At 40.2% G+C, this 20,571-nt stretch overlaps 1 protein-coding gene across 1 annotated transcript in view; it reads left to right on the top strand.

The window, feature by feature from the left end:
* The window catches only part of PHEX (phosphate regulating endopeptidase X-linked), a 110,086-nt gene extending 92,611 nt beyond the window's left edge, over window positions 1-17,475 (top strand). The window contains exons 17-22 of the mRNA XM_075775052.1: window positions 2,464-2,531; window positions 4,187-4,317; window positions 7,616-7,681; window positions 7,784-7,888; window positions 9,676-9,752; window positions 13,188-17,475. Coding sequence (XP_075631167.1) covers window positions 2,464-2,531; window positions 4,187-4,317; window positions 7,616-7,681; window positions 7,784-7,888; window positions 9,676-9,752; window positions 13,188-13,290 — 550 coding nt within the window. The 3' untranslated portion in view covers window positions 13,291-17,475. The remainder of the gene's footprint in view (window positions 1-2,463; window positions 2,532-4,186; window positions 4,318-7,615; window positions 7,682-7,783; window positions 7,889-9,675; window positions 9,753-13,187) is intronic.
* The last annotated feature ends 3,096 nt before the right edge of the window (window positions 17,476-20,571 follow it).

Raw genomic sequence — 20,571 nt, 5'->3', positions numbered from 1 at the left:
TATCCTTAATAAATCTTTGTTAAAAAAAAAAATGAATCAAACATTTGAAACATTTGGGGTTTGCCAACTTCCAATCTGTATGTGTCCTTGTAAACAGGAAATTTGGCAATATATGCAGAGAGACACATTCAATTTAGGAACAAATGAATTTGCATTCAAAGGTAATTCTTATGAGCCAGGTGACTTTCTAAGTGGTAATTGGGGAGAGAAGAAAGTCCTTTTTTTGTTAAGGTGAACTTATTTTCTGCTGTGGTTATTGTAGACTTGTTTCCAGCTTTGCTTTCTGAAGTGATTTCTCTGTAACCTGACCTTCTGTCACAGCGATAAAATCGTGGTTCTTTCAAAGAATTATACTTTGCTCATTTCTCTTCTTTAAAGGTTACCTTAGCTTAAATTGGTTTTGCTTGAGTACGTATCAAAATGAAATTTAGTAAACAAATGTAGCTGTTTTATAGCAGACAACAGATTGCTTTTGTCCTTGAAATAGTCTGGATCTGTCTTCTGTCTGCTTAAAAGAAACAGTATATGGCACTGGAACAGAAAAATCATCAAAAAGTCATCAGCACTTGCTGGAAAAAAATTATTTAGCAAATATTTAACATTTAGTGGCATTTTAGTGTTCAGTTCCAGCATAACCACCATAAAGCAGCTGCACCTATTTGCATAAAGGAAAGCTAAGTTACCACTTTACATCTCAGTATGTGAAACAGAACACTATTCAGCTGCCACCTTTCATAGTTACGAGTCTTCAATGCCAGACATATTGAAATAGAGACTTCAAACCACCTGAGTTGGTAGCTTCCTCACAGTTCTCTGAGCCTCCCCAGTCCCACAAAGTTCCCCTCTAATATGGTACCTGTTGGGTTGCACCTGACCCCCTCCACCTCTGTCCAGCTCTGCCTCAGAAGTGAAGAGCATGAACAGAGTTGGGAGCGTTTCTGGCAAAAATGTTGTTGAGCTGGACAAAATGCTAAAGGGGATTCACAGAATCAAAGGCCAAACTTCACCCCGTCTTTTGGAGCTGGGGAAAGCCCTAGGAGTGCTGGGGCATCAGCCTGTTCTTCGTCCCTGCCACTCACGGTGACCAAGAACCTTAGAGGAAAAATCAGATGCATTTAGTAATATGGCTTTTATTGGTTCTTCTTGACCTCTTTAAATGTTTTGCGCCATTCTTTTTATACTTCTCCAGCTGCAAAAGATCCTGTATAACCACTTCAGATCTAGAAGACAAGTCTAATATAGTACACTTAGTATGGATAATTATCACTGTGTGCTACACAAGATTACAAATTTGTCACATGAAAAGATGATATTTCCATTGCTGAAATATATAATTTTAACCAGCATTTTTTAGTAAAGGTTTGCAATAGTACTTGGGGGGAAAAAAACAGTAGGGAAGATTTTATCACATGCAAATTACCTTTCAGGAAAGAAAAAAACAAAGTGAAGAATTGTCATGGGAGCAGGGGAATTAAATGATATAATACTTTTTGGGCATGACTGAGATGAGCAATTAGTGTGCTATGGATCATTAGGTCCAATAATAACATGTTACTTCAAAACCCTCTTCCTTTCTCCTATTTCAATATAATGTGTTAGAAGTACTATAAGCTACTTTGAAGTATGTCATCTCAATAACTGAAATAATTAAAATCACAAAGAACAATTTCACAAATGAAAGATGCGTTTAGCGGATCACTTCCCCCCCATGATATCCACTGCATTTGATATAAAAAAGCCCTGAACCTTTCCCTCTTTCATCCCTATTTCTCCCAGATGCATGTTTATCTGGCTACAATGAGGAAAATATAATTAATTATCAATCAGGAATACAAAATATTTCTTTCTAGTCTGTTTCTCTGGTGCGCTAGATCTGACTGTAGATCATGTCCTGTTCCTGGGCAGGTGCAAGGAAATTGTATGACCCCTCTTTAAAAACAGATCTCAGAAGGGAGATCTCTTTAACGCTTTACAAACTAGAGTCAGTCATTTGCAAGTCTGTTTGTTGCATGCCAGTGAAGAATGATTGGAGCTGGCATTACGGAAACTTATTGCAGCCTTTGATATATTCTTTTTTCATGATGACGCTAAGAGAATAATTTCACCTATAACTTGGTCCTGTTCGCAGTTAGAATATACACAATGCAGTCAGCTGAAGGAGACATTTTGGAGTGCCAATGATGCTAACAACATATTTGGTTAGATGGGTGAACCATCACAATGCTTTTTAAAGTTTTATATTAAAGATTGTTTTGAAACAAGCAGGAGTTTAACATTCAGACTTTCAACAACTTTGTCAAAATTGCGCAGGTATGATTTTTAGTCCCATTCCCGACCCCACCATCAGTTTAAATAAATAATGATCTTTCCTGAGAGAGAAATCTGTTTGATTCTTCTGTCTTCTGTCCTTCGATGCTCATGAGTGTGGACACTTTCTGAAGAAACTGCATCTTTGCATTACAGGTCATTAAGCTATGGTGCCATAGGAGTAATTGTTGGCCATGAGTTTACTCATGGATTTGATAGCAACGGTGAGTATTTTTCTGTATGTTGATAACTTTTTTTTTTCCCTCTAACAGAGTTGACAGGTTAGAAAGCTGACTTGTATATGCTTTAGCTTTTTTATTGCTTTGGTTTTTAACCATGCTGAATTTTGTGAAAAAAATTATGAAGTTGTAAATTTTTATTTATTTACATACAATCTTACTTGTCTGAACCAGATTTTATTTGGTAAGGAATATCACAAGTTTGACTATTTCTTTTTGTTTTGAATGGAAATTAAATCAACAACAGATTCAGAAAATCCTGGTTGGAGGGTAGGGGGTGGGAAAGGCAAAGGGCTAACTTCTGATTGATAAAAATGTCTTCCAAGAAAACTTTTCATTTCAGTTTTTGACTTTTTTTGATAGACAATTATAGACAAATATTAAAATACAATACCAGAACAAAAGTGGAACAGAAAACGTATGGGGGGGGGGGGGGGGGGGGGGGGGGGGGGGGGGGGGGGGGGGGGGGGGGGGGGCAGGGAGAGAAAGAAAAACCATCAAACTAACTGTCCTGAAAAACTGAGTGGAGTGGGGCATTACCATCATCTAACTTTGGCTATCTCAGTGAAGTGCTTTTTAAAATCGAGCTCCAGAGAGAGAGGGGGATAGAGAATATAAACCTCCTCCTTCAGGGAGCAATTCTGGTTGTCTGACTTGATATCCTGGTCTGACTCACTGTCTAGAGAAATCTCTTTCCACTGAAAATATAGGAAGCTTAAAGAAAAGCAGGCTTCTAGCTCACTGCATAACTAAAGTTAGGTTGCTTATGTTGCGTTGCTTCGAATACCTTTTAAAAAATAAAAGGAAAACCTTGTATCCTGTTGGCAGTGCTCTGCCACATTTTGCATAGTTAAACACTCCTGAACGGGGAAATGTTTCTTCACAAACTCCCATCTGCCCTACTGCTTCCCTATCATACGGGTTATGGTGTAGCAAGTACATCCGTGTATTTGAGTGGATAGTTTGATTTGATAAACTTGGCTTCTGGAACCAGGGGAGCAAATCTTAGGTTCCTCTGTGACTGGCTGGAGACACACTGAGGGTTAGATACTCTCCTACAAATGAGGTGGTTCAGGCACCTGAGGCTGAATCTTCCACAAGCCATTGCTGTAACCATAAGTCTAGGGAATGGGATATACATATATATTCTCCTTGCTTCCATGAATACGGTTCAAATGTTCTGGTTTTGCTCCAATGCAAAAAATGGAAACTTCAGAAGTTCCCATGAAGTGGATTTTTCTTCTGGTCAAGCGTATAATTAATTAATAATAAATTAGTTATCATCACGTTTGCAGAGTCAAAGACATATGGGCTGAGGATGAAAAATACTTGTAATTATACTTACAAGAAAACTCATATGCCTCTTATACTATGTAATTATAAAATGTACTATAGAACTCATTAGTCATTACTATTTTTTTCTGAAAATGGAAATTATGACAATAAATAGAATGTCAGCTTTTCACCATTGACTTGAGTGGGGTCAAGATTTTGCCATCTGATCTTACCCGTTTTGTATACATACTTGGTGAGTATATTCACCTCTCATTTCTGCACTGGTGATAGATTCCAAAACTGGAAAAGTATGGGGTTTTCTCCTACAAAAAAAAAAAAATTGTTTTCTTTCTTTCTTTTTTGAGGTCGGAAATATGACAAAAATGGAAATTTAGACCCTTGGTGGACAACAGACTCTGAAGAAAAATTTAAAGAGAAAACAAAATGCATGATTGATCAATACAGCAATTACTACTGGAAGAGAGCTGGCTTACATGTATGTGGAACATCAGTGACTGAAAGCAGTGGTGCATTAGAAGTTTGGTTTTTGGTTTGGTTGTTTTTTGAAGTTATCTTTTTATAAATCCCAATATATTGGGATATTAGGCTACCAACTTCATTTCTTACAACTAATCATTTTTTGAAGTGAATAATTGTGATAAAAATTGTCTGTCAGATTTGATTAGTCCAGTCAAATACCACTGCCCACACCCTGGCGACAGGGTTAAACCTCTTCTTCCCAACACATTGTATTGGAATTGGAGAAAGAGGATGAAGCCACTCAGCAGGGCTGGTCTAATTACTATGAGCATGTTATGTGTCTTCTGAAAATGAGGTCCATAATGAAAACTGAGCAGCCACTCTTTCTAAAAAGAATATAATAGCATGTTTTATAGATTCCTTTAGCAATTCCACCTGTTATTTATTACAGCTATAAAACGGATGCATAAACCCTACTTTATTTCTGATTCAATTCTTGCTATTTCTTCCACGTGTGCGCGCAGACCCAATTTGTATCTCAAATGAAGGGAGTATGATAGCAGTAGCTCATAGAAAAGGATTGAGAAAGGAAGTGCAAGGGAATGGTTTCTGTTGCATCGTCTATCAGAGCTATGGGCTTCCCTGAAAATGTGCACATTATGTAAGTGTCCAAAATGAAGGATAAATTCCAGACCTTCAGAAATCAATAGCTAAAATTCAGTAATGTTGGCTGGGACATGATTTTAATCTTAATTTTCAGGATAAAACACATACCCCACCCCCCACTCAATTCTACCACCTCTACTTATATTTTAGAATCAGAAATACAATTACCTCTTTGCCTTTTAAGAATAGTTGGTCACATTGAATGCTTAGGAATAATTTTAACACTTTCCCCAGGCTGTTTGTATTAGTCTCAGAGATAACAAGGCCATATCGTAGTCCAGTCTGAAGTCCAACAACTCAGTCTTGAAGTACTTCATATAAGCTAATTTAGCAATAAAAATTCTCAGGCTCATTCCTGCATATCTGTAGGACAAAAACTGTCAATACAAAAATGCCACTGAAAGAAGGTCATTAAAACCTTCCCCAAGGGTGTGACTAAGCTCTTCCCATGCTCCTGCCATCGGCTTGGCCATCTCCTTTACTTTCTATGGTGTCTCTTGAGATGGGGTAGATCTGAATTTCCCCTCCAATGCAGCTATTGCCTTTGAAGTCCATGGATGGGCTTACTGGAGACATTCTGTTACCCACAGCCTTGGCATTTGTAAGGCTTTTTCCTCCTATTTCCGTGGGATAACCTAAACCCCTTTTTTAGATGATAGAAGAAGAATCTTGATATTTTTCTGCCATATTTTATAGCTTCTGTATGAAGAGCTATGCACGCAATGAGGTTTTTTTTTGCCTGTCATTTACATCAATATGTGTACATTCTGCAGAATTTTTACCCCTGTACGAATATTTTACATGGATCAAGAAACCTATTTACTCTTCTCATTTCTCATCCAGTTTGCAATAAAAATATCTCCAGAAAAGAAGCATAATGAAAGAAAAAGTGGATATAGAAATAGCTTCAGAGTGCAGTAATCAAATAAAGTCATCTGATCAAATAAAGGGCTTATCATGGTCCCTGAGCCCTGTCACGAACTGTCTGCACACAGTAGGCTCAGATACCCGACCCAGAGCTGCCTGAAATCAGCGGAAAGATTTCTTCCACTTATTAAAATGCCCTATGGCCCAAGTGCCACTGCTAGGTTTCTCTCATCTTACGCTCTAAATCAGTCTATTTCACAAGCCCACTGCAAGAAAAAATGTATGAGTAGGTAGGCCAGAAAAAAAGGCAGCTGTTGTGCGTGCGTGTTCGCTGGTGTCCCAGCACCTTTTTTCCTAAATGCCTCCCTCCACCTCCATCCCCAGCCTCCTGAGAGGAGGGAGGGCTGGCAGGAAAGGGGTGCACTTTCCTCCACTGCTCCCTTTTCTCCTTTGTTACGCTCTTGGGCGTAACGTTGGACCCAAGGCATCAAGCAAAATGCCTTGAGTCCAATCTGAGTGCTCGTCTCCACTGAGTGGTGGGGCTGCGCACATGTACCTAGGTATCTCCAGGTCCTTTTTATCTCTTCTCCCCCATTTTCCCCTCTTTTACCATCCTGAAACTAAGGTGGGTCCTGACACCAACCCTCCTATACTCATCCCTGCGGCATGGGACAGCCTGTCATCAGAGGATCTGCAGGACAGCGTTGTCCTTCAGAGCTCTGCTCAAAACTGTGCTCAATTACCTTGCTCATTCAAGGCATAGTAGAGAGTAAAACTGCTTAAGTACAAATACAGTTTGATAACACCAAGACCCTTGTAGGCTGGGTGATCAGAGATAATGCTGCACTTGCAGAAATTAGGGTTTCTTTATAATGATATTGCACTTGGTAATACGAGGAGACTGGCTTTTTCAGAAAGTTTAGGTAGCGCTGCTTCGCACAATATATTCTTGTTGCTATTGCTCTTGCCCTTGGAATCAATACTGGGGAAAAGCAACATGCAACTCCTTCGCAGATATTTTTAGAGCTCTGAATTCAATTCAAATATCAATTTCAATTCTGCCGCTGACAGTTATTTTTAATTATGCTGGTTTAGGTTATGACTTAAAAGTTATTTTAGCATCCCAGTAATATATAAAGAGTTATATAGAGAAACAAATATAACCTTAGATAAAAGTTTAAGAAAGGGGCTACAGGATCTCACATGTAACCTCAGAAAAACAGTCTTCAGGGGAAAATTATTGATGCTCAGATCAAAGATTAGGGACTGGATTCTTGAGTGCATTTTATCTACTACATTTTGTGCTACAGAGATCTAGGACCAGATCCAGGATAACTCATCATGGAGAATTGTTTACTGACAGTTTTCACATCGAAACAGTTTTTTTAACTGGACATATGATGGTTGAAATTGGCTGAGCTTGTTTTTGCGTTATTCTATTTTTTCCCCTGTTTCTTGATTCATAGAATCATAGAATGGTTTGGGTTGGAAGGGACCTTAAAGATCACCTAGTTCCAACCCCCCTGCCATGGGCAGGGACACCCTCCACTAGACCAAGTTGCCGAAAACCCCATCCAACCTGGCCTTCAACACTGCCAGGGATGGGGCATCCACAGCTGCTCTGGGCAACCTGTTCCAGTGCCTCACCACCCTCACAGTGAATCTGAATCTACCCTCATTCAGTTTAAAGCCATTACCCCTTGTCCTGTCCCTACATTAAATTCGATCAAGAAGGAAGTTCAGAAATGGGTCAAATGACTGATGATCTTTCATTCTGCCAGGTGAAAGGCAAGAGGACTTTGGCAGAGAACATTGCAGATAATGGAGGTTTGCGAGAGGCTTTCAGGGTAAGTAGATGAAAAATATCTGAAACATAGTATTATTTTAAAGAAAAAGCTGTGGTTAGGCTCCATGTTGCCGAAAGGTGCTCAGTATCTCTTTCTTACCAGGCATACAGGAGATGGATTGCAGAAAAGAGGGGAGGAGAAGAAGAGCCTTTACTGCCAGGCCTTGAGTTCACACACAACCAGCTTTTCTTTCTGAGTTATGCCCATGTGAGTAGTACAAATGTGTTTCAAGTTCCCATCTATTAATCTGCACAACGTACAGTGCAGAGATGAGACTGCTTTGTTTCAACACCAGCCAAACCCAGACTTTTCAGGGTATCAGCAGAGACTTCTCCCAGGACTATTATTTCATTTCTCTTTCTCTCTTTGTTCTCATCTAACCATGGTGCTAGAACTGCTGAAATTACTCTTGGTTTTGCACAGCGTTGTCATGGCAGCTTTCTTTCCTCTCACTGCTTCCCTCCGCTGCAAGGCTCTTCTTGCATGTATTGACTCCTTAACCTCTTTCCATTTTAGATTCCCAATTTTCTGGTGCTTGCCATATGCAGCAGTTTCTGACTGCTTCCACCACAGACTCCTGTTGCAAGTATATCTTCACCATTCTTTACTGAGCATGTTGTTCAGGGAAACTAAGCAGTAGTGAAGAAAATCTTAGTTTATTTTTCCCCATCTTTCTTTGCTGTACACTGAATATGCTGTAGTTAGTTAAACTTTGATAGGGGATGTGAGATATTCAGAGAACAAGAGAGAGAATCAGAAATTATTTATTTGGTTAAAAGAATTGGGACAGACTCCCTATACAAGGAATAAGAGCTGGGCTATAAAACTTTGCCCACCAGTTGAAGGAATGAATCATCTAAAACTGAAGAAATGGGACCCAATGCAACCAATATTGTTTTATAACCAGCCCTGGCTGAAAATCACTTCTCTGCCAAAAGCCAGTGTAGCAGCTGTGTATGGGTCTATGGCCAGTTAAGCTTGACAACATTCACCAATGAAAAGACTTCACTTTGGTTGTTTACGCTGAGTTGAGTTTTACACTGTGTCGTTTTTCCCCTGGGAAAACCTTGACGCCATATGGAAGCTCTGGGGTCTTACAGGACCACTGCAGGAATCATACATCCAGTGGACCTTCTGAGGGGAGGTACATGCACAGTGAGAGCAGTGCATGCCAGCTACCCTTGAACTCAGCTTACTTCCACAGAGCTCAAGACACTCAACAGACTCATTCAAACTGCCAGGGCTGTCTCCAGCCAGACAAAATTGCACTGAAGTACACACGTCCTATGGGCAGTCTGGCCTAAAGGATTTTGTCGATAGGAAATATTCAACACAGGGGCTTAGGTAAGGCAGGGGCTGCTTAAAAGAGATTTTTCATGCGATGGGTACACCATAAGAGGGATTACTCAGTTGTGCAAATATTCTCCCTACCCTGTTTTGTGCTCACTACAACTGGGTCAAGTATTGTATTAGGAATAGTGAATTGGGGACCACTGATGGAAACTTGAAAAAATGTGTAATTTCAAAAGAAACTGACATTCCAACATAGAACAAGTGTGCCAGGTAATGTAGCTGCCATTCTAGAGATGATAAGCATCATTACGTGTACCTTCTATACACATTACATAGCTTTGAAACCATGAAGTATTGATAATCATTAAGCATCAGATGCTGCAGCACAAGCTGAAAAGCAAGCCACTGTTATAGAGAACCTCAAGAAAAAGAACTACTAAAGTGACTATGATTAGATGATGGGAATGAGTGGGTGGAGAATAACAGTGGATGAAGACTGGATCCAGTAAGGGATTTGAAAAACAAGAGAATATACCAACGAAAACTGCAGGTTAGCAAAGGTGAAACAAAACAGGAGTTCATGGTGTCTTTCTATTTTGTACATTGTGTAAGTCATCTTAAGGACAGAAACATTACATTCTACTTTACTTCCAAAGTCATCCCAGATAACATGCCTATTTCTGCTTTTTATCTTTTATTAGGTAAGATGCAACTCCTTTAGACCAGAATCTGCGAGAGAGCAAATATATATTGGAGCTCACAGCCCTCCTCAGTTCAGGTAGTGCAAATAATGTATTTACTTGGTATACACACAGAATCTATCACTGCAGCACACAAGTGCAGAAATTTAGCATGTTAAGAGGGGTTTAAGAGCAAATACAAAATTGGACTGTGCTCTTGGCTTAGATTGAAATTGAACTGTTTCTATTAGCTTATCTTTCACTATTACAAATGCTCTTCTGTAAAAATGAGGGTCTTGCATCTACCTTCAAAAGCAGTTGAACCAGAACACAATTCTGATCCCTGTGACGTTCTATAATCATGCCCTGAGTATCTATAATGTTTAATCTATCACTTTATTTTTTCCTACGCAATTCTACTTTAGAAAACAATGAATATTAGGAGGGTCCTTGATTTAATCTACCTGAGTTCATGAAAAGCTTTAAAGTGAGTACCTTGAGTTATATTGACAATGCAAAGCAAAACATGCCCGGTAAGTTCAGTTCAAGATTAAACTCTTGAGTTGCCCTTCAAGAGACACTTTGCTTGAAGGAGCTGTGGTAGTCCAGCCGTAACAGCATGTCTGTCTCCTTGCCCAAAAGGACCCCCACAGGCTCTTCTAACCACCAACACCCCTCAACTTCAAGAAAGAAAGGCTGGAAAAGGAGGAAGGTTTCAAGGCTTCATAAGAGTTAGGAAGCCAGAGTTTATTTCTCTGCTTCTCCACAGAGTTTGTGTGACCAAGAGCAAGTGGTTTTCTGCTGGGATTCATGTCAGTTGTATTTACTTACCTGAGAATTGTGAGTTTGTCCTCAGTCAAGTGCTACATTACCTTCACAGGAGAGGTGTGAGGTTGCTTCACAGGTACTCTGACATATTCCCTTGACACAGCTGCATCAAAGCTGAAGATATAAACATGGCACGCATAACACACCTTAGGCTACTTATAACCAGAATGGGTTAAGAAATAATGGAACTGGAAACATGATGACACAAGTTTAATATAAGCATTGCAGATGTATATGCTTGGTCTTGGTAGACTTCCATACTCTGCACTGAAACCTGCGCTACTGTACCTTTGCACTACCTGTTACACCAGCTAGCTAGGGTAAAACTAGTGCAGTATGCAAATCTGTATGCCTTTTAACAATGGAAAATACATCATGACAATGAGGACAGAAGTATCAGTCTGATCGTCAGCCTACAGAGCACTATTTTTTTTCTAATTCTTACACTTGTTAAGATTTTGGTAAAATAACCATCTCTTGCCTTTTAAAGTCCTCAGATTGATTTACCTATATATATATTTATATATTCGTTACATAGCTACAGTCCCATGAGATGGTGCATATCACAAAATATACACAGAAATCTGGGTCTAGAGCATTCATGAGGAAAGCTCATGAAGGAATCGGGCTAAGGAAGAAAATTCCAGAGATTAGATGAATTTGGGGTCTAGAAAATACAGACAAAACTTTTTCTTAGTTTTGATGTGAGATATTCAGAATAGGCTGCTGTTTCAGACCTGAAGAGAAACTGTGATGCTTGTCTCTTCTTGTAAATCCCATCAACTGGGCTAACGAATTATATTATCTATTTCCCACAACTTTGCTTCATTTATATCCCAAGACCATTATAACAGCAGTACAGCTAGTTTCAACATTGACAATTCTTGCTATCCAAAAAGCCCAAACAGCCCTTTTTAAAGTAATTATGAAAAGTAAGTATAAAAGATTATAGAAATGAGCAACACATATCCTGAGCATCAGTGTGTGCATCTGAGCTAGTCACCCCAGGTTCTCTTCACAGTCAAAAAAGAATAGACATTTTGAAATACATACATACACAAATGCGTGCACACATGTATAATCTTCTGTAAGTAATAAATTTGGATTATTTATACTCTGCAAGTACATCTTTCTATTGACTGTTAAGGGAGCCCAGGGTGACTCATTCAGGGGAAGGTGTCTCTGCTGTAGTTCAATGGGATGAAATCGAGACAGCCCACTCTGATTCCACAGTTAATGTGTGACAATGTCAAACCATGGGTAGAAAAGTCACATGCATGGACACATAAAGATCTTTTGCTGGCTAGATTCTGGTTTTATTTATTTTTAATTGGCAGATTTTCTGTATTAGCAGGTGTCTTCACCTTTTTTGAATGCCTGTTTCAGAGTGAAATCCCTGGCATGGCAGGCAGAACTCCCAACAACTTCAGCAGCAGTTCTGCATGACCAGCTCTTGCTGTTCCTGAATCCCTGAATATGAATTTGCAATGTTTTTACAGTAAAGCTGTATATCTTATTTGAAGCCTAACATCATTTTGTAATTCACCCAACAAAACTGACCTTTAGACATTTTTGCACCAGCTGACTGCAAATTTTCTTACCCACAGAAAGTCTAATTAATGTAATAAGAATGTTTTGTACCACGCTGAGCTATGCTGAGAAGCTGATTGTCTGCAATGGAGAAAAATGCCTTCCCACTGCATAACAAAGAGGGTGGAAAGGCATACAATTAATATCTCAGTAGATACTTTTCTGCTTTTACCTTGGGAAAACGTTTACTTTAATACTATTGCAAATTCCATGTTAGTAAATTCCAAGACGCTTAAAAGCATAGGAAAAATCACCAAACACCACAATCCTAATCTAGCGATGGTAAAATAATAATTTCTGACTGCATGAAATAATATAAACATGAAAGGAGGAGCCAAGGATAACTGCATACAAACAGCGAGCTCTTCCCCTGTGCCTGAAGGTGCCAGTTTGGGATGCAGACGCATCGTCTAGCTCGTGTGAGGCAGGATGTGCTGCTCTTTCAGTATCACTCTGTCTGTGGTGGAAGCAAGAGAGCTTGGGAGCTCGTCAGGGCAGAAGCCTCAGAAAATGTATTTCCAAAATATCAGAGGAGTTGAGGTGCTCACAGGTGTAAGGCTGAGGTGGCCGGTAAGAAAGGCTCTGCCTGCCCCCAGCCTCAGGCTGCAAAGTCCCAGGGAGCCAGCGTGTGTGTGCGCACGCGTGTGTGTACGTGGGTAGGTGGGTGTGCAGCGGGTGTTGTTACAAGGCATGAGCTAAATCAAGCCACTTCCAGCACAACCACAGCGTGTGCTTACGTGCTCCTGCCTGCTGGACTGCAGCGGTTGGGCAGGTGCCGGAGGAAGGATCCCACCGTGCAAGGCTGCCGCTGATCTCCCACCTTTGCTGCCAAGGGTCGGATTAGAAAATTGTTCTAAACGACCTAGTACCCACAAAACGCAATTGGTTTTGGTTGAGTTTCTAGCAAAGTAAGATGATTCGCAAAGCACCAAATAAAATAGCATTGTCTTCACATTAACTTTATGTGGGAGTGCTTCTCCTGAACTTTTTTGTTTTATTTGTGGAAAAATGACATAGCCTGAAAATTCAACCTGAAGTGAACACGCAGAAACACTTGCGGTCCTGTAGTGTTTAACAGAGGACAACCTGCATGTCAATCACTTTTCTTTTTGCAGAGTTATCGGTGCCATGAGCAACTTTGAAGAGTTTCGTAAAGCTTTCAATTGCCCAACAAATACGACGATGAACCGAGGGGCAGAATCCTGCCGGCTGTGGTAGACGTCTCTTCCAGGTCTTCTGTCAAGAGGGGTCTGCAATGTGAACTGCTGCACCTGAGCTCAAGCCCACTGCTAGAGTATCAGAATAACGTTCTGCAGTCTGGAGAGGCATTACTTCAAATGCATCTTCCTTATCCATGCTGATGACCTGCGTGGATCTAATCACTCTCTATTCAGAGCCTAGAAACATTTGAAATAGAAGAGGATAGATTTTCTTTAATAATAATAAAAAGAGAACTTCTTTTATCCATAAAACTGCTCTTGCTCATCTGCAGTTGCATTGCTGTTGATGGATAACTGCCATTATCAATTCTAATTCCTGATTTATAGCTGAGCAAGAGGTAAATGCTAAAATCCAGTTTTAATGTATTGCTCTGCAGGGGTGCTAAGCAGAATGCTCCCACACAAAATTTATTCTTTCTGGATGAAGAAATTCACGAGACCTGCTATAAAGCCAGCTCTGATCTGCTGTGTGATGCAGCATTTTCATAACTTAAGCTGTCGCTGCCCAGCGTGCCATAAACGATGTTGCATGATGTAAAGACACAAGACTTTATATAAATTCGGTTTAATATGTCAGATTAGTGCCTCAGGTTTTGGAGCAATTTCAAGCTGAGAAAGTACCTCATGACTTCCATCTGCTAGGACTACACAGAAAGGATACTTGTCAGATCACGGCCTTTTCTAATTTTAGAACAACTTATGATAAAAATCAATGTATGGTGAATATCAGAGGCTAACAGATGGAATTCCCAGCACCATGATACTCAGAAATATTATAGCACTTATTCCTGTTTACGGTGTGGGCAGTTTTTTTTCCAAGAGGGATTTTTACCTTGTGCTGAAGGTAGCTTCACCTAAATTTATTTTTAAGCCTGTAATACTGTGCCAGTTTTAATTTAGGGATTTCTTAGTGTCAAGGTCTTACAGAGGAACGTAAGTAGTGTGTATGTTTGTCCTCATGTTCTGGATGGGGCAGGGTGACTTGTGATTTTAAGGAAAGAATATGTGATTGAAAAACAGAGTACCATCACTTGACTTGTCTGGATAAAAGAGCAATTCAGGAGTAGAGGACTTTTAAATACAGTATACATGCAGGCCAGTTGAGTTTTTCATTTGATTTCTAACACCATTCATAAAAATCCATATTTTATTCCAGCAGAAAAATTTTAACACATAACTACTACTAAGGGGGGAAAAAAACCAAACAGCCATTTCTTCCCCAACAGAAAGATACATATTTAACTGGTATTTATTTATACCTTGTGCATTAATTCATTTTCACATGGTGGACTTGATTCAAATAGAGAGAGAGTTTCTTTAGATTGATTTAATTACTGCAAATCTCTATGCCTCTGTGTGTATATACTTTTATATATATATATTCAAAAATATATAAATTCTTCTATTTCCTTAAATTTTATCAGTATAGAAATGTTAGTAAGATAAACTTTTTTTACAAGGATTGGTGAAATATTGTTCAACAATGAAGGTGAAGGAAGGTTCAAGTGAAGCTAAGTTTTTGCAAATGGAGTTAGTTTCCTATGTTTGTTTACAAAGAAGGGGGACATCATGGAAATATATTTTATGGAAGGAGACAGGCCCTCAAGTTACTTTTCAGAGAGAAGGAAGCAGAGACTCCTGAACTCAAGGCACTGTTGCCACTTCTTAGAAACAAAATATTATGTTTTGGGACCAGGACTTTCTTTTTTTTTCAAATTTTCCCTGAAAAAGTTGAAGTTTTCTTAAGAGGAAGAGCACTTTTGCTCCCTTCAAGCCAGCTCTGTTCTTGAGTTCCATGGATTGCAGTTTGTCATTTGAATTGCCACAACTAAATTTTTCTTCTGGAGATATTTTTCACATAAACTGTTTAGATGGCAACATTTTCATAGAGACTTTCCTCAAACAAGCAGGTATGGGGCTTGAGCAAAGTGATACTGCTTGCCTACTGATGGGAAAGCTCCTTAGCAAATTGAGTACTGTACTGAATCCATTCCTGTGCTCATATGAGCACTGACATGACTTGATGTTGGCTGCTTTGGATCAGCAGCACGAAGTTCAGGGGTGATATCCTGGCCCCATTAAAGGTAGTACCAATACGGTCGTTGTCCTCAGAAAAGTCAGGCCATCAACTCAAACACTTATCTAAACTTTCTAAATTCCTAGACTATGCAAAACCGGTTTCACAACAGTCAGCTTTGGGTTTTCTAATTTTATCTCTCAGGTCAGAGATCCATTTGCAAGAGCTTCTCTCTCATGGCTATTTTCCAGTGGGACAGATTCTGTCATTTTGTGTTTTATGAGGTTGTTTCTCTGTACTGGATAGCGATTTCTGCCAAAACGCCTGATGTTCACTGCCTTAAACACCACTCTTGCTGCTCCTTGCTAGGCTCGGGTCTTTCACATTTAGTACCAAGGATTTTTGATCTGTGGTATACGTATGCCAAACAGCACAGGAACGGCTGCAAAATGGTCTCATCCTTGCTAGGGCAAGCACCCATCTCCGACAGCAGGCAGGGGGCTGGGTCCTGGGCCGGGGGGGGGATCGCAGAGAGCTGGAGGGTTTGGAGGTAATGCACTAGGAGGGAGGAAGAGGGGGCATGGCCAAATTTTGCACCCTGATTTTAGCAGCTGAGAGGGGGCCTAGACGCTGCCAGGAAGGACAGAAGTCCTTGCTGCTGACTGGCACATTCATCAGTAGTATCCAAGTTTGGGGAATCCTTGCTGTTGATGCAGGTTTTCAGTGCCTTGGGCTTAGGTCTTGCATATGCCCATGAGAGGATCCTGTCCTGCCTTACCTGCCTGCTTTTTACCTCAAACCAAACAGCTGATGATGCAATTTATAGTTCACTTTGGAGTCAGCTATTTAGGTACCAGTTGGAAAGCAAAGCAGAAAGTAATGAAATGCATTCTTAAAACTTGGTCACCAAAGGTAGCTAAAGCATAGTGATGGTTTGTGAGGGCTCTTCCCGATGCGTCTGTTTTACCAGACTCCCTGGCCCTGCTTTGCTTTCACATTGTGCCTCCTGGGTCTATGCTAGCAATGCCTTGCTGTGTTGCTATCAGGCTCACTTGTTAATCTATGCAAACAGATCATTCATCATATATATTCTTCTCCCAGAGCTTTAAATTGGTGTGGTTTTTTAATTGCCAGTAATTATGTCAAAACTCTTTTTCCTTTAAGCATATTGAGAAATGCTTCTTCCTGTTGACTTGGTAATCTTCTCTTCCAGTGATCAGGAGAGGAAGAATCACCTATGAACAAAATATTTTTACTTGCGTAAATTTGAAGAGATATTTTTGTACTGTGTAGGCATAAAGCAACAATCCCTACTCCTGTCCCACATCCCCTTTCTTGGGTCCTGAAAATATGTAAACATTCTATTCTATTCTATTCTATTCTATTCTATTCTATTCTATTCTATTCTATTCTATTCTATTCTATTCTATTCTATTCTATTCTATTCTACTCTATTCTATTCCTACTCTACTCTACTCCTTTTTTTGGTCCAACCCTGAAAATGCTAAAACACCACCTTACACACTGTGAGTAATTCTGCCGATCGCATTGTGAAAGAGTTAGCTTTACACATGAGTAGCTGTCTGAAAAGATGGCTGTGCTATTCACCTGTGCAAACCGCTTCAGTATATAAATGACGTCCAAGCTGGGTCTTGATGCTGAAGGACCAAAAAACCCAGTTGCATTATAAAGCTGTGCCTCATGCAGAGGGACTTCAGCATTTAGGTAGGAACGCTATCATGATGCTAAATGCTTGAATTATTTATAAAATAATCAGGTGGTTTTATGTATAACTTTTCATTGAGTATTATTCAACAAATTACATGCTTGGAAGTATATCTCACAACAATGTTTTTTATATATATATCTGTCTCCAAAGAAATATTAAAAACCTGACGACTCAAGAAGCAGAACTATAGTGAGTTAAAAGGTCTTTTGTGCTTATGTCTTTTCAATCTGGTTTTTTATTTTACTAGTCAGTCTATTGTACTTTTTAATATTTCTTCTTGCATAATATGTTGATTGTTTTAAAGACAGTTGTGTTAGCCAATAAAAGCCAAAGTGATGAAGAATTCTCCTATGTTGCAGTATGGCAAAAGCTACTGTCGAACTCTACGATGTTCCTTCTGTAATATTTCGTCTTTATAAAATGTAGTAAAGAGCACAATGACATGGCCCCAGGTTCTCAAGGCTACTGTTACTGCTTGACAGCCTAAGAAGGACCTCTTCTCTCAGAGTCATCTAGACCTTTCAGCCAGAGTTTATTAAGCTTCACTTGCCTCCACCAATCTGCTGGAGGCAAGTAAAATTAAAATTCAAATTAAAGTTAAAATTGGAGGAACTACTGTGAATGATGGCTGGAAGCTGCAGAAATTGCAGACAGGCAGGTGGCTGAGCTGTCCCAAACATAAGCCGCTGGAGGATAAGAAGGTCTGGGAGAACATCCACTTGCCTGTCAGCCTCACTCTTCTCCTCTTGCCCCAGTCTGCTCCTGTATCGACCCACCCTTTGTAGCCTCACCTGCTTTTCAAATGCTTTTAAGCATTTTCCAGAAGTGTTTTTAATAGGATACCCCTAGCACCATGCCCGAGCTTGAACAGCAGCTCAGCGGCATCTCTTCCCAGCCAGCACAAAGGAGGGTTTCACTGCCTTCCCAGGCGGGGGGGTGACCACAGGTAGCTTAGCTTGCTGCTCTTCCTCACCCTGCTCCTCATGAGCCTGACCGAACACTTGCTCAAGGGCTGTTCAGGCACAGGGACTGTGCCAAGGCCTTACACATTAATAATTGCCCTATTTCTTGGGCTCTGACGAGTTCCCTGACACTGCTCAGGTTCCCATAAGCAGCGGTGCTGTACCCCTTGTGCAACTGTAGCCCTTGTGGACGATGGCTGAAGTTGGCCTTGCTGCATCTGTTGAGTGACGCTCTGTGGCGACGCAACCTCTCAAAGCCCGTAGCTTTGTGCAGGCAACTCTCCACACAGCTCTTGGACTTGGGATGGCAGGGAGATTTTGTCTTTGAAAGCCTGCATCAGTTCTGTCGCCTACTTTACAGTGCAGCGTTACCAGCGTTTCTACAGGCAAAATCAGAAGTTTGCATGGAGAAAGATGAATGCAAAAAAGCAGAGGTTGGGGTTGGAGCATGAAACCAGCCTCAGCATGAGGAAAATGTTTTGCTTAACTCTTGCAGGGTTTGCTGAGCTTGCTGGCATCTTGGAAAGATGCTTTAACAATGGCTGTAGATCACCCTGAGGAATTCAGGGTTTATCTGCTACAGCAAGAGCCTGCTTCACTAATCAGACAATTTAATCCCATTTAAAATGTAATATATATTAAAAAAAGAAAAGAAATTAAAGATTCCAGAGGGATTCTCCAACACAGCATTATGTTTTATTAAATACTACATCAAAGTTGGAAGTTACTGAGAATCAAGATAATGTGTTACACTAATTTGTGATCAAAGAAAGAGATATAATGATATAATTTTAATCATCCATAAGCACCACGGCTGAAACAGTTTTACGTACGAGGTTAGATACATACACAGATGCAGATATTAACTGCGGGTGTGAACTTAGACACAGATTTTTAAAAATGTCTCTATCTACTGTTGGAACTGGTGAATAAGTGACCTGTTTAACAAAGCTTGGGGAAAGGCTTCAAAAGGGATTTTAAAACTTTTTCTGCCACAAAGTTTATTTAAGATACCAGCGCTGCTTTGAGCAATGACAGTGTTGGGTGGTTTATATGGACAATACATACTCTCCTTCTGAAATGTGAGTAGCAGAGATTTCAGTACAGGAATCTGAAAAAAAAATGTTACATCCTCTTACTTCAACACTAGGGAAGTATTTGGGTAAAACCAGCAACCCCCCCCCCCCCAATCTTCTGTAATACAACAATTACAGAAAAATGCATTTATGAATATATGGCACACTGTGCAATTAAAAAAAAATGTTCTTGTAGAAAATGCAGTTGCCCAAGTGGGCCAGGGGAATGGTTCACAAACTTGCCACATCATTTCTGCTAAGAGAAAAACCTGAGCGCAGGAGACCTGTCTGCCTTTTAACTCACGGGGAAGTGTGTGGGCGCCACAGCTCATTCCTGTGCGGAGGACCCAGCACCACGCCTGCTCAGAGCTCGCCCCATCGGCCAGTGGGCTGGAGGGGCTATCTGCCTTTTCTAGGGTGTCCAGAGACCCCAAAAGGCTCTGTGTGCTAGTCTGTCACCGACTCCTAGTTTTATGCATCCTTTTTTCCTTTCTCCCAAGTACGTAACAGGCATATAAATCAACCAATCTCCCTATCATGGCATTTTAAAGGAAAAAAAATGGTGCCTTTATAGGTCCATGCTGCAAAAGAATGCAGCATCACCGCCTCTTAAAAACACTGGCATGTTTTTTGGAATAGGGCTGCTCTTAATCAGACGATTTCCAGACATATGCTTCCATGTTATTCTCCTAAAATAGAGCTTCAGTGGTTTGTGTTGGAGCGAGGAGAGCAACATATGGAGTGACCTCTGAATAGGATGATAAAGAGAAATTAGAAACTCTTTTCTTTAGTGTTGTAAATCATTAAAAGATTTTACAAAGCATTAGTACAAGTACTGCTATAAAAGATTTTATATATATATATATATGGGCACAGCACAGGAAGTCTGTAAGTCTGTGCTATGAAAGTGTATATAAAAATGTCAGAAATATGAATTATTTTGAAATAAATAGAGTCTCAGGGTAGAACTCTGACCCCCCTAACTTCATCGGGTGATTAACATCTGTGGGGCCAGCAGTTTACTCCATCCAGATAAATGCACATAGACTTTACTGATTTAAAAATATTTGGAACACACTTTTTCTTCTAGCCAGAAAAAAAAATATTCTAGCCTTCGGGATTTTCAAAAGCTGCCTTGTCCTCAGTCATTTGCATAGGCCTGACTGTGTTTACTCTTATCTAGCAGGCATTGCATTTTCATCTTTTTAAACACTTGAAGAATTACTTTATCAATGTTTCAGAATTGCAAAGCAGTTTTTTCAACTTGACTTTCCCAGATAAGGCTCTATTAACCATTAAAGTAAACACGGTATGTCCTAGCAAACTAAGTGTAGGCTTATTTATGCCACTGAGATGTTTTTGTCTCCATGATGACACAGAAAAGTTTTGTGTTACCGGAGGGACAGGGAAACCCAGCGGTGCCCGTGGCAGGGACGGTGCTGCCCGTGCGTGAGGTGGCTGGGGAAGAGGCCTGTGGTCCACCGCAGGCAGGAAA

Source organism: Balearica regulorum, chromosome 1 (assembly GCF_011004875.1).
Source record: "Balearica regulorum gibbericeps isolate bBalReg1 chromosome 1, bBalReg1.pri, whole genome shotgun sequence".
NCBI lineage: Eukaryota > Metazoa > Chordata > Aves > Gruiformes > Gruidae > Balearica > Balearica regulorum.
Note: the sequence above shows the minus strand (reverse complement) of the source record. Positions and strands in the feature narration are given on the sequence as shown.